The 13,290-nt window shown below is 37.9% G+C and overlaps 3 protein-coding genes across 4 annotated transcripts in view; 2 read left to right on the top strand and 1 right to left on the bottom strand.

The window, feature by feature from the left end:
• Nucleotides 1-1,123, bottom strand: part of pag1 (phosphoprotein membrane anchor with glycosphingolipid microdomains 1) — a 51,519-nt gene extending 50,396 nt beyond the window's left edge. For both annotated transcript variants that reach the window (XM_042436496.1, XM_042436500.1), the window contains exon 1: nt 848-1,123. The gene's annotated coding sequence lies outside the window, so the exon portion shown is untranslated. The remainder of the gene's footprint in view (nt 1-847) is intronic.
• Nucleotides 1,124-4,356: 3,233 nt separating this feature from the next.
• Nucleotides 4,357-7,818, top strand: mrpl53 (mitochondrial ribosomal protein L53). The gene is made up of 3 exons (XM_042435982.1): nt 4,357-4,504; nt 6,457-6,569; nt 7,624-7,818. The coding sequence occupies exons 1-3, from the start codon at nt 4,410-4,412 to the stop codon at nt 7,740-7,742; spliced, it is 327 nt and encodes a 108-aa protein (XP_042291916.1). The 5' UTR covers nt 4,357-4,409; the 3' UTR covers nt 7,743-7,818.
• Nucleotides 7,819-9,065: 1,247 nt separating this feature from the next.
• fabp4a (fatty acid binding protein 4a) lies at nt 9,066-10,881 on the top strand. Its single transcript, XM_042435445.1, has 4 exons — nt 9,066-9,230; nt 9,544-9,719; nt 9,838-9,939; nt 10,611-10,881. The coding sequence occupies exons 1-4, from the start codon at nt 9,158-9,160 to the stop codon at nt 10,662-10,664; spliced, it is 405 nt and encodes a 134-aa protein (XP_042291379.1). The 5' UTR covers nt 9,066-9,157; the 3' UTR covers nt 10,665-10,881.
• Nucleotides 10,882-13,290: the final 2,409 nt, after the last annotated feature.

Below are 13,290 nucleotides of genomic sequence, written 5' to 3'. Positions count from 1 at the left end.
TGCATCTCAAGAACAAGTACAGGCTTATCTAGCAGTTATGAAGATCAAATAGTTCCCCATAAATGTTCTGGTGACCCTTAAAAAGAACCAATCATATGGATTATAATGCCAGTGGAAAAGCGACGTTGCAAACCATGTTTAATTTCACACAGAACTGTGTGAATGCATGAAGACACACTTACTGTAACCAAGGAGACAAGCAAGAGGAATAAAGGAGATTTAACCTCAGTGCTCCTGATACTCTAAAAATCAATTCATATTAGGAATATCAAGGTTTGTAGTCATGGAGATCTGAAGGTAACACAAATGTTATACAGTTATGTTTTATATATGGTACATTTTCTGAAATATATATTGAGTTTTCCCTTTGAACTGAACCTACTGCAGCAGCCTTAACGATTGAAAATGGACAGAAGACCATAAACTAACTAGAATCCCGTTTCAACACAAGCAAATGAGGAACGCAGAAGAGACAAATGGACACATCAAACTGGCGACTGATGCCAAAAATATTCAAGTGTCATTTTAATTAAAACTGAATGGATTTCACTACGACATCAACAGCCGCACGCTGTTTTCAATTAACAGGAAACACGACATGTTTTGGGTGGAAGGCAACAAGTCCTTGTTGCAGCTTGACTGTCACACATTTGGTTTCACTGCGACCACTGAGGCTGCCGCATTCACAGCAACTGCACAGTCAGTGAAGTTTCCCAACGCGCCCATCCTCACACATACACACACACACACACCTATATATACACTCTCGTTCCTGATGTGAAAATAAACAAGCACAAGAAAACAACAACAACTTTTACGCCCAGATGTGAAGATGCAGACCACTTACCAGTGAGGACTATCCAAAAATCTGCATTCAGCGGCTGCTTTAACAGAAAGTGGTTGGATTTTGTTCAATGCGCGTTTATCCTTCTCCTAAAGCTCCCGGTGTGACATTACAAAAAGATGAGAGCGGTGTTTTTTTTTGTCTGTGGAGGTTACAGAGAAAGATGCGACTCGTTCTTCAGCCTGCGCACATTTCTGGACATGAAAGACGCGGGGCTGCTCAGCTCAGTCTGCTCCTCTCTGCGCTCCGCCGGGCAGGACGCTGCTGCTGGGAGGAGGAGGGCCACGGAGCCGCCGCGCTAAGCATCACGGGATGTGTAGTGCGAGATGACAACTCCTTGCTTGTCTCTGAAGTATCCTCTGCAGGTCACTTTATCAATCAATTAAGCTCTAATTTGTTTCGTCACATTCATAAATGCATAAGTGAGCATTCTGAAGGATTATGGGAAATGTTGTGAAACTTAATCTTTTATCCAGTTTTATGTTTAGTTTATTATTTTTAATATAACACCCAGTGAATAAATATTTTAATATTAAGAAAAAGAGAGTGTGTGTAGGTGGCCCTCACAGTGAAATATATACACATAATAGTTTCTAACTATTAGCTTATAGAAGACATACAAAATCTAATGATAATAAACTATAACAATAATAATAATAATAAAAATAATATTATTTTCTTTATGTTGTGTGTTGTTTGTTTTTTAATGCTGTAGCACTTTGAGATTCACTATGAATGAAAAGTGTGGTACAAATTAAATGTATTATTTATCATTATTTATTTATACATGGCTATTTTTCAATACATTAAGGGGATATAGATATGTACATATAAAGACAACATGTAAGTAATTATTTGAAATAGAACAATGTATAACATACAATGATAACAAATACAAAAACACTGAAGAAACATACAAAAAAACTAAATGTTATCATTAAAAGCATTATTTAGTGACAGTATACAGTATTAGGGTTTAAGGATAGGTTTGAAAAAAATCCTCTACAGACTGTGGAGCCCTTTGAGGCAAATTTGAGGAGACTATTAAGTCTTTTCCTGACAAACATTAGTTTCTAAACAGAACTGATTGCCCCTGAGGAGCAAAACTGTTTTAACAGATATACAGTACAGTTTGAGTTACATGATTCATGAGTTACATGTTTACTTATATGTGACATGTGGGGAGAAGCATAAAACAAGTGAAAAACAGTTCAGCATTCATTATCATGTTTCTGTTTCTCTTTCCGTTCTTTACACTCCTGGGGGCAGTGTAAGGACTCCCGGGAGTTCCTGAAACACAACTTGAAGAGTGACTGGTGTACGCAGTAAATACAGGACTACCAAAGTACTACTTCCTTGCATACTATATATTACTCTCCAGGGGGGAATACTTCTTCTCCGTGCTGGTATTTCACAAGAACCCTCTTGGGTGCTCACACCATCATTGTTATGATCTTTTTCTATTCTTGGAGCTGCTCTGTATTCAACACTCTGACAGGTTTCATACTCATATTCACACCCAGACTGGGTGTGACCCACAATTCTAACGGCGGATAGTATATTACCACATATGAATTCAAGTGGCATTGTAGTGTAATAGCATTCTTGCACCAAGCTGTAAAAACAGCAGTGATAGAGCATAATAACAGTTTAAACAGGGCACAAAGTTACATCCTCAACACCAGTGTTTCCTTAAGAGTCTATACCACAATGAAAAGGACATTTCATAATGTATTATTGTGTTCAGGCAGAGACCTTGATAGATGAAATCCTGCGCCAAGACAATACCTCTATTTTCTTTGAGGTCAACCGTCCCCCTGAGCATTCATTGTTTCAGTACCGCCCTCTCCCCCACTTTCTTATTGCTGGACATACAGTACGGCTCTTACAACTACATAAATAAGTGTGTGTGTGTGTGTGTGTGTGGGGTGTGTATAGGAAATGCTTCTGCCTCTCAGTAGCCGTCTATGTCTAAATTTAGAGGCCCGTGCCGCCACTGCCCAACTGTCACAGCCCGGGTCAGATTGTCGGCCGTTCAGGAAAGAGACTTGAGGCGTGTTGAAGTGAGGATAAATGCTTCGAGCTCGGCTGTGCTGATCTGAGAATAACACATTTGTTCATCACACATACGCTGAAAACAGTGTGGCTATAAATACCCAGCAACTGTATACTGGGCAGAGGTCAAGGAAGTGCACACGCGGTGCTAAAATTTTGTACAATATGAGTAGATCAGGTGACAAATATGCAGTGTTTGCTCTCTCTCTTTGCTGGAGTCTTTTGAAAAGTTATTTAAAGACTACTAGAATGTAATTATCAGTTTATTAAGAAAATATATTGAACTTATATTCACTTTTGACAAAAGGTGGCCAAGAGTTAAATACACTCACATGCTTATAGTCTCTACGGTTAAAAGAAAATCATATTTGACAACCTTCCCTCTCCCAAATTTACGAACTCTGAATGCAGACACTTACTTATTTCACAGACATGTATTCATGCCATAATTAAATTTGACTCAACTGCTAACGCAGTCAAAATTTAAACGTATTTCCATTTCTGAGATGTTTTTATTCCCTGACAGGCTTTTGACCTTTTTCATTGTCTGAGTGCGGGAAGCTAAAGTAGCTTGGGACCGTTTCCAATCCTCCTTGTCTATTTGATTATGAGATGTGTCTGTTTGATTGTCTATTTGGAGAGCAGCACCTCCTTTATTGACTTAGTGCCTGACAGACCCCCCGCTCATCCTTCTCTAATGTAATTCTGTTCTGTGACATTGTTTATCAGATGATTACAGGAAGGTGCCACAGTCGGTTTCCCTGTGAGCCATGCCATGTCATTACGAAACAGAGGGTGTTATTTGCATAGCACTGACTCGCATTTAAAAATGACCTATGTGAAGGCCATTAATGAACCTACTCTTGAAGTTGTTAAACTATTAAACCACTGAATGCTTACATTGACATTACAGGACATCTGCAGAAGCCTCAACAGTAAGACCTGTTATTCAACAACCAACTCACCAGCTCTCAGCGCTGACAACACCTTCTCTAGAGCCCCTGGTGCAAATTCATTTGCACATCTGGCAATAAATGTTTAACCTCATCTCACAGATGCGCCAACTCTCAAAGAACAAATGCAAGATACAAATCAAATGCTGTCAAGGCTTGTGAAGGATTGTAAGGATGCTAAACATTTTTATTTTAAATATTTATAAGCCCTGTCTACAGGTAGATGAAACTGTGGAGGTGGAAATCCAAGTATAGCTCACTGAAAAACTGAGTATCAGAGGATTAAAATAGAAAAACACACCCACACTGATGAACAGGGGGAAATTATTGCTGAAAATACATCTTAAATAATCATACTGATTCTGTATTCCTCAAATAAAATTAAAAAAATATTCAATATGTGCCTACAAGTGCTGTTAGTGACAGTATTGTAACAAGTTACATCAGTTTTCCAGTCAGTTAAACGCCACTGTTGAGTTATTTATCATCTGGCGCCCTCTAGTGGCTCTGACGAAAAGCACCAATCTCTGTCGAGGTTGGAGGTCACTACAGAAAACATGGCGGCCACCAGTAAAGCGACCGTGGTGCTGAAGGCTGTGAAGAAAATAGTGGTCCAGTTTTGTCCGTTTGAGTCAAATGTCCGGTCCACACGGTAAGAAATGTGTGTGTGTGTATCTGTGTGTGTTGTCGTTTGAAACGTCGTCGCAGTAATCAGTCAATGAAGCGGCCCAAGTTACTGACAGTGTTAGCAAACAGTCACCACTAGCAAGGATTGTGATAGTTGACTTTGTGAGACTGTATTAGAAAATATGACTGGTGTTTGGAATATGATTATGATTAGTTTTCGTACAACTCAAAGTGACTGTAGCCGCATTATTTAACATAAAGGTTATTTTCCTGCCTCTACCGAAGAAGATGCTCCTTTACACTGAGAGCTAATATACATTATACAAGCTCGTGGTGGAAGAAGTATTCAGATCTTTTACTTAAGTAAAAGTATAAATACAGCAATGTAAAAATACTCCATTAAAAGTAAAAGTCCTGCATGAAAAATCCTACTTCAGTAACAATACATAAGTAGGCCTATTAGCAGCAAAATGTACTCAAAGTATTGAAGTATAAGTACTCGTTCTGCAATAAATGATATAATGTTATATATGACATCATTAGATTATTAATATTGAAGCATCAGTGTTAGAGCAGCATGTTACTGTTGTAGCTGCTGGAGGTGGAGCTGGTTTCAACTACTATATATACAGTTAGCTAGTTTGGTTTAGTGGTTCCCAACCTAGGGGTCGGGCCCCTCCAAAGGGTCACCAGATAAATCTGAGGGGTTGTGAGACGATTAACGGGAGAGAAAAGAAGAAAAAACAAAGTTCTGATACACAAATCTGTTTTCAGTTTTTGGACTTTTTCTCTAATCTTTGATTTTTGGTGAAATATTGGATCATTTGAACATTTATTGAGATAAAACCATGTGAGATGTTTAGAGGGATTTTAAAAGCTTGTTATATCATCCATTGTGTCAAATCTCCATCTGAAAAGTAACTAAAGCTGTTAAATAAATGTAGTGGAGTAGAAATAATTTTAAAAAAGTTAAAATCAAAGATCCTGCACATTCACACAGATGTTTTCACTTATTCTGGCTAATTATACCTCTGCTTGGCTAAAAAATGGACAACTATGTTGGAATTACAGGTGCAAAAACATTAACAGAAAGTTCAGGTCCATATTCTACTACATAGTTGCCAGAGATGGCCTAATCAGGCAACATAAGTGAAAACACCTGCGTAGGTGGACCATGGATGTGTCGGGCCTTGTAATGATATCTGCAGACACCATGAATAGAATTCAAAGCAAAAGCTGTTCTTGCATCAGTAAAAATGTTATACTGATATACAACTTTTAGATTTACAGGTCCTTTACATAAAAATGTGGTAAAATACTCAATTTCAAGAAAAAGTTGACTTAGTTTAAAAGAACAAAATCAGCAAAATGTGCTAAAGTATCAAAATTTAAAGTGCTTATGATGCAGGCAGAATTGCCCCTGACATTGTTCTGTTTTTATAAATTGGATTATTATAATTGATGCAGTGATGTGGAGTAATATTTTAATTTTGTAGATGGTTTAGTTGGAGCTTCTTTTAAAGGTCCTGCACGCCCCCACAGGTGTTTACAGTTGTTTTGGCTGATGAGACGTCTGCTCAGGTTGAAGGTGGGCAGAGCTTTGCTGGGACGTACACGAGTTCACCAGATTCAATAAAAATGATTGAAGTGTTGAGAATCAGAGAGATAGTTGATTACTATGGGTTCCTTTTACAATCGAATGGAACTGATCCATTGTTAATGTTATCGGTTCTACATGTGCTTTTCCTGCTATGACAACGTCAAATTGTCTGCTGTGAAAAGGGTCTGTTCATCCAAACAGACCTGGAGAAGAGGTTATATCAGCCAAACTAAGCTAAATCACCTACAGAACTACTGTATATACAGCTGGGTGTTATTTATGTGTAGCATAAATACTCAAGTTAAGTACAAATACCTCAGAACCACAGCTGTAATAATGTAATCAGTCTGAAATGTGCTCTCCTTGTTGCCTTGCAGGGAGTTTCTGGCCATGGTGGCGTCAGAGAAGGCCAGAGCCACTAACATGAACTGTGAGGTGATATCCACAGTGAAACATGACAAGTCTGAACCTCTAGTGGATATTACTTATGGTAAGTATCACATTACCACATTCAGCGGATAGACTTTATGGGATCATGACTTTTAAATCCACTGAAGTCAATTATCACCATGAAGGCAAACTTGTGTTTTCTACTCAATCGTGTGAACTTATAATATTTTTATAGCTGGATTGCACAAATTTATATACTAGAATTTAATTACAAGTGCAAGGCATAGTAATTATTAATGATACGCTGATGAATTTGGCATCAGTAAAACCTCAAGCTTTAGCATTTGAGCAAAACATGTTTAAGGCTGAGAGAGAAAAAGACAAACCAAGTTAAAGAAACACAGACAAAGGGGTGACAGCAAATAAATAGTCATCATAAAGCACCTGGAGAGCAGTTTAATTACATTTAGACATATTCATCATGATCACAAAATGAGCAAAATGAAAAATGTCCCTCTCTTTTTTTCTTTACATTTGACTTCTTAAAGTAGCATTAAAAGACTACAGACCACTTAAAGGACCAGTGTGAAGGATTTAATGGCATCTAGTGGTGAAGTTTCAGATTGCAACCAAATGAATACGCCTCCCCCTCCCCCTCCCCCTCCTCTTCCAAGTGTGTGGCCATGAAACTCACGAAAAACATGAAAGGCCCTCTCTAGTAGCTGGTGTTTTGTTTGTCCTCTCTGGGCTACTGTAGAAACATGGCAGTGCAATATGGTGGCCTCTGTGGAAGAGGACCCGCTCCCAGTGGTTGCCACTGGTGAGAAGAAGGATGGATTGTCAGCTAAGTATTAGTGGTAACTTTGCTTAAGGTTCATAAGTTTATACACGCTGGACAACACCTCACATACAAGTCAGTACTGTGTGACTCAGACTTGGAATTTTATGCAATTACACAATAAGTATCACTAACACAGCGAATCAAATGTAGAAATGTCTGCCGTAGGTCAGCAGCGCAGAAGCCCATTGTGAGATGCTTGACTTTTGCTCCCAGTCGACTCTTCACCTGTTTACTTCTTGTAATCCTTACAATGAGATTAGTCATTGTGGCATCATGAGTCACCTCATTGTCCCTTTGTGTTTCTCTACAACAGTAGACGGAGAGAGGCTGGTGATGAAGGGAGCGAAGCTGACGAGCACTGAGATGATGGGTGCGTTTCAGTCCCGCTGCATCGCCAAGGATCCGCAGTCAAAAGCTGCAGCAAAAAAATGATCATCTGCTAGCTGAATATATCTGTATTTATCTGTGTATATTGTTGGATGTTTTATAATAAAAGTATTTCATTGAAGTTTGTTGGTTCTGCTGTGATTTGATCCTTGATTCCTTGAAGCTACTCCGTATTGATTCTGATGTGTTTGGTACGATATAGAAAGTCAAATAGTCTGTTTGAATTACAAATGTTCCAGATTTATCCACTATTTGAAGATCAAAACCTGCCAGAGGATGTGTTTTCTTTGTCAAATTGAAAGAAAAACAAAGTACATAATATAAAAAAGAACATTTTGCAAAAGTACCCTCTTGTTAGGATAATTATACACATCAGTTATGCTCATTTTCTCCACACTGAAGACTTCAATTAAAATGCTTTAACTGCTAAAAAATGTGCTGTGATCAGTGCAGGGTCATGGTGTGTCCTTGCATAATGTGCCATTTCCTTGATAAAAGAGACCATTCCAGCATTTGAGAGAACATTATGCAAGCTCCAACCTTTGACACAGCAGGCTTAAATGTAATTTGGCACAGAGTTTTAAATACAGCCCCACTGAAAAGAGAAAAAAAAACCTTTCACCCACTCACAGATAACATGTCATCCTGTCCCTTCTACCCTCTGTATCCATTAGTATCTTTAACTATGTTGGTTTTCTCCATTTATGCATTATTATTACATCCATGGCTTATACATAGAAAATATGTTTTTATCCATTTTTCTGATAACCTAAAACAAGCTTCTGATGGAGGGGTTTCCATTCATATTCTAAGCTTACACTATCCACTATGAGGAAAAGGGTTTGATGAAAACTTGTATTGTGATTTTGCAAAAAAAAATAATTTGCTGGTGTCAGTCCTTTCTATTTGATAGTAATGAAGTTATAAATGTTGGTAATCGACATCCATTCTCCCTTTCTAATATGCCTTTGGGTCTGCAGTTCAACACAAGTCACTATTAATAAATGTTTTGGTAATTTTAACAAAGAAAAACAATTTTTTCGTTAGTATTCACCCACTACATCTCTTTTGAGGCTGTGCCAGTGCTAAAGACTTATGGGATATGTTGTTCTTGCGTGCTAACCAAGATAACTTGGTTAAAATTGCAATATGTTGGAATGCTACTACCCAGAGAAGTGACACATAACCATTTAGTTTAGAATATAAACAAAAAACCCAGTAAGATGTGTTCAGCTTTTGGAAGAAATCAATTAAAGAAGGCCTCTATGCTAGGAGGGATAGAGGCGGGATTTCAACCCTCTATTATGTGACGTAGCAGGCTGTGATTGGGTCCTGGGTGTCGGTCTGGTCCTTTAAAAACGCTCTGAGTGTGTTCCCACACTGCAAGAGAGTTGAGTCCAGAGGCACTCTACTGCGTGTGTTTTTTTTCTGTTGTTGAGGATATCACACACACTGCAACCATGGTTGAGAGGTTCGTTGGGACGTGGAAGATGATTTCCAGCGAGAACTTTGACGACTACATGAAGGCAATTGGTAGGAAAAGGAGGGTTGTCAGCTGCTACTTGTGAACTTTATTGTCACATTATGCAAACTTTTTCTCAAAAATAGCCTAAAAGTTAGTTTTCATATCGGGTATCTTGCCCTGTTATTTGTAGGAATGACCTGGAGTTAAATTGGATTAACTGATTTTTAAAAAAAGTGTGAAATTAATGTGCAAAATATGGACTTTAAATAGTTCAATTAGCTTAATTTGCACCTCTAAATCTTTAAATAGTATATTACTCCCGTGTGTTATAAATGCAAATGTATTAAGTGTGTATTTCATGCATTTTTATGCGCTGTGCAGGTGTGGGATTTGCAACCCGGCAGGTGGGGAATCGGACCAAGCCCAATTTGATAGTGTCCGTGGACGATCAAGGGATTGTATGCTTGAGGTCTCAGAGCGCATTCAAGACAACCGAAATCAAATTCAAGCTCAACGAGCCATTCGATGAGACCACCGCAGACGACAGGAAGACCAGGGTTAGTGTGATTTAGGGGGCAGAAAAAAGAAGAAAAAAAAACAACAACAACAAAAAAACAACATTAGTGTTTTCTGTGCGGGAATGAACTGTTTTGTCTCTTGTTCTCTGTCCTGCAGACTGTGGTGACTCTGGAAAACGGCAAGCTTGTGCAGAAACAGAGCTGGGATGGCAAAGAAACGAATATTGAGAGGGAGGTCACAGATGGAAAAATGGTAGCGGTAAGCATATTTATTTTCCTCCATACTTTTTCTATTACAAGAACAAGAAGAAAAAAAAAACATCTGGTAACTTTGCAAAATCTTTGCAATTTGCCTACATAACTTTTCAACGGATTAAAAATGGTTTATGGAATGGTCTTGCAAAATTACTTCATCATTGAAAAGCATTCAATAAGAATTTGTGTTTTTCTTCTTCTTTGATTTGATCATTTAGTTGAGTAATTAATAGACTATAATGCAAATGTAATATGTTTATGAGTCATTCCTACTTTTCTAATCCAAATATGGGAAAAACTCTGCACACATTCGCCCATAAAAAAACAAAATAATAATTTAAAAAATGTCATGCATCTTTTATAAGGGGAGGAAATCACAATATAATATGAGCCAAACAATATAAGTACTAAAATGACCAATAAAAGTACCCCATTATCTGTAGGAAAATGTTAAGAGAAAAAAACAATTCTTTAAAGTATGACTATCACTAAGAAGAACCAGTCAGGCTCATAGGAATATAATGAGATCTAAAGGAATATAGTATTACATAAGAATAGCCTCTGCATGATAGCTGCAGCCTAAACTCAAAGAATATGTAGGAATTCATCTTCACCTTTGCCACACACACCTTGTCTGGTATGCCGACCGCACCTTATCTCCCTTTCTTTCCACAGAAATGCATAATGGGAGACGTAATCGCAGTGAGAACATACGTGAAGGAGGCATGATGGGGGTCCCTCCGGCCTACTTGTTGGATGCACTGCTGGATGACAGGCTCAGTTCAATGAGCATTAAACCAAACTAAAGTAATGGCGTGTTCTGCTCCCCCTATTCTTTATCTTCACTGTGTTGCCAAAAATAAAATTTATGTGCCTCTGTTCTCCCACAAGACACATTTAATTTCATTTGGAATTGTTGTGGTGATTTGAATAAAAATGACTTAAAATTTGTCAAAACGGTGTCTCTGAGAGTTTTCTGATTGATTGTTTTCAGATAATTGGTCAGTAAGTCAGTTTGTCTAGCGTTTATTTGAATGGTGCAATGACCAAATTCAATTATGACATTCTTGAAAGCATTCCAATGATTAGGGCATGCTGAGGAATGCTGTGCATGACAAATGTGCTCTAATGAGAACATACCACCTAATCTGACAAGCTGATTTCTTGACTTTAATGGTTTATTCCACTGAGTATGTTGCTTTGTGAATCTTACTGTAATTATTCCACATATAGTCACTTTTTCCAGATATTTTGGTTTGTAGAGCTCTTTCATGCTTCCTTATTTTGGTAAGAAGACAAAAGGGTCCAAACATATCCCTCACTTAAAGGTCAAGAAGCAAACAGTCAGCCATCCTGATGATTTGTGTGTTGGCAGGGACTCCTTGAGGAATGTGGACTCTTTTTAGAATTATTAAAAACATCAAGCAGTGAGGTCAGCGAGGAAATGTATCCCCTCCTCCTTTTTTGGAGGTCAAACATTTCCCATTGCATATGTACAGTACGTACTGGCAGCTGAACATACATGGAGAAACTAAAAGCATTATGGGTCATCCCCACAGACATCCCCGCCCTTTGGCCACTGGTCAAGTGTGAATGTGTGTGCGATTATGTGTGTTTGTGTGTTTCTGTTCTGGGGGTCAGGGGGAGGGGGGGGATTGTTCCAGAGGCGACGGCAACTTTCCCATGACAGGAAAGAGAGATGATAGCACTGATTGGACCTAATGGCTAAAACAGCTGAAACAGGTGAAACTGTGGGCCAACACTCTTGTTCCTTTCTGCTCGGACAATAGTACTGGCAGTAGTCGTGGACATACAGTATTTGAACTTTTGGGAAGATGCCAGGTGGATGAGAAAATCAAAGTGGAGGGCTATCAGAGGTCACAGAGTTGTGTTAGTGTGTCATTGGCCATGTTTTTAATGGCACAATTGTGAAGGTGATGAGATATTTGTTAACTTAGTAATTGAAAAAAGCGGAGTGGCACTGTAACCTAACCAGTGCTCTGCAATAACATACATCACTAGTATCAATTAGAAAAGGTACAAACTCTGCCTGCACAACATTTAACTCATTCCCACATTATAAAACAGACACAATTGTTGGCACTGGAAACACTTTTATGGGTTAAAGAGTTTTAACAGCAACTAAAAAAAAAAAAATCAAAATTTTCAGGCCATTGTGAGTCACATGATCTTCCACCAACTCTTCAAACATGGACGAATCTGATTCTATTTTGGACAAGATGGACATGAGGACATTAGATCTGTGCTAAAAGAGGTAAAAAAGAAAAAACAACAACTTGGCAGGCCCATTGTTGATGAACCTCGAAACATCTTGCAGAGACTTAAATGTGATGCATTTTAATGTGAACAGGAACATTTCCTCCAGTATGATGGCATCTGTTTAAACACAGAGCAAAACTGATAACAAACATGATATTTACTTCTGGTCTATTAAAGGCAAACTATGTAATTTTCACATGCAGTGCGTTTATGTTCTGATCATGAAACTGATGTTTGAGCCTGGCAAAAAAAGTAAAAAGAAATGAAAAGAAAGAACACCTGCATTTGCCTGTTTGTAATGTGTTGTTTATTCTGTATGCACAATATAAAAGTTCCATTCTGCCAAATTGGTGTCATTTGCATGTTGTAACTTTTCAAAATTAAACTTCATTCTTTATCTTTTTTCAGCACTATATCTATTAACACATGCTTAACTATTCAAAGTGTGTAATGGTCAAATTCAGGTCATTTTATTTATGTTTTACAAGGTTTCTAAATGACAAACACTTCATATAAGTAACAGGACTGAAAGTAACAGGACTGAGTTTTTAACATAGCATTAGCAAATACATGAAATGTAGTCACATGGCATCAATGCTAATAGCATGAGAACACATAACACCTTCAAGTGGTTTACCAAAACTATCTTTAAAAAACAAAACATGATAACATTGAGAAATAATTTAGGTAACAGGACTGAATGTTGAGATTGACATTCTCAGTCACTTACAATGTGATCAAAAATACAGGAAATAGAGTTAAAGAACTTACTTTTGGTCTTCCCATAGCCTTCAGGAGACTCGAATGATGATACTTCCTATTGATCATGCGACTTGTGGAATGTCCCAAATATTTAGAGGGGGGAATGTGTCAGGGTAACAGGACTGAGGGAAAACTTGGGGACATCACTAAATGTGTATTTTAACTAACATATTGTGGATTTTCCAATGAGAATATGTATTCAATGTCTAAATTGGAAATAGAGTCATACAATAATACAAAAAAAAATGTATATATATATATATATATATATATATATATGTTCATGGTGAATTGTAGTGTTAGAGAGTGGGGA

Source organism: Thunnus maccoyii, chromosome 15 (genome assembly GCF_910596095.1).
Source record: "Thunnus maccoyii chromosome 15, fThuMac1.1, whole genome shotgun sequence".
Taxonomy (NCBI): domain Eukaryota; kingdom Metazoa; phylum Chordata; class Actinopteri; order Scombriformes; family Scombridae; genus Thunnus; species Thunnus maccoyii.
Note: the sequence above shows the minus strand (reverse complement) of the source record. Positions and strands in the feature narration are given on the sequence as shown.

Excerpts from the sequence above, each read along its gene's own strand:
- mrpl53 (XM_042435982.1), top strand. The coding sequence starts at position 4,410 with ATGGCGGCCACCAGTAAAGCGACCGTGGTGCTGAAGGCTGTGAAGAAA. Across the intron at positions 4,505-6,456 it reads TCAAATGTCCGGTCCACACG|GGAGTTTCTGGCCATGGTGG; the intron begins GTAAGAAATGTG and ends GTTGCCTTGCAG. Across the intron at positions 6,570-7,623 it reads TCTAGTGGATATTACTTATG|TAGACGGAGAGAGGCTGGTG; the intron begins GTAAGTATCACA and ends TCTCTACAACAG.
- fabp4a (XM_042435445.1), top strand. The coding sequence starts at position 9,158 with ATGGTTGAGAGGTTCGTTGGGACGTGGAAGATGATTTCCAGCGAGAAC. Across the intron at positions 9,720-9,837 it reads CAGACGACAGGAAGACCAGG|ACTGTGGTGACTCTGGAAAA; the intron begins GTTAGTGTGATT and ends TCTGTCCTGCAG. Across the intron at positions 9,940-10,610 it reads CAGATGGAAAAATGGTAGCG|AAATGCATAATGGGAGACGT; the intron begins GTAAGCATATTT and ends TTCTTTCCACAG.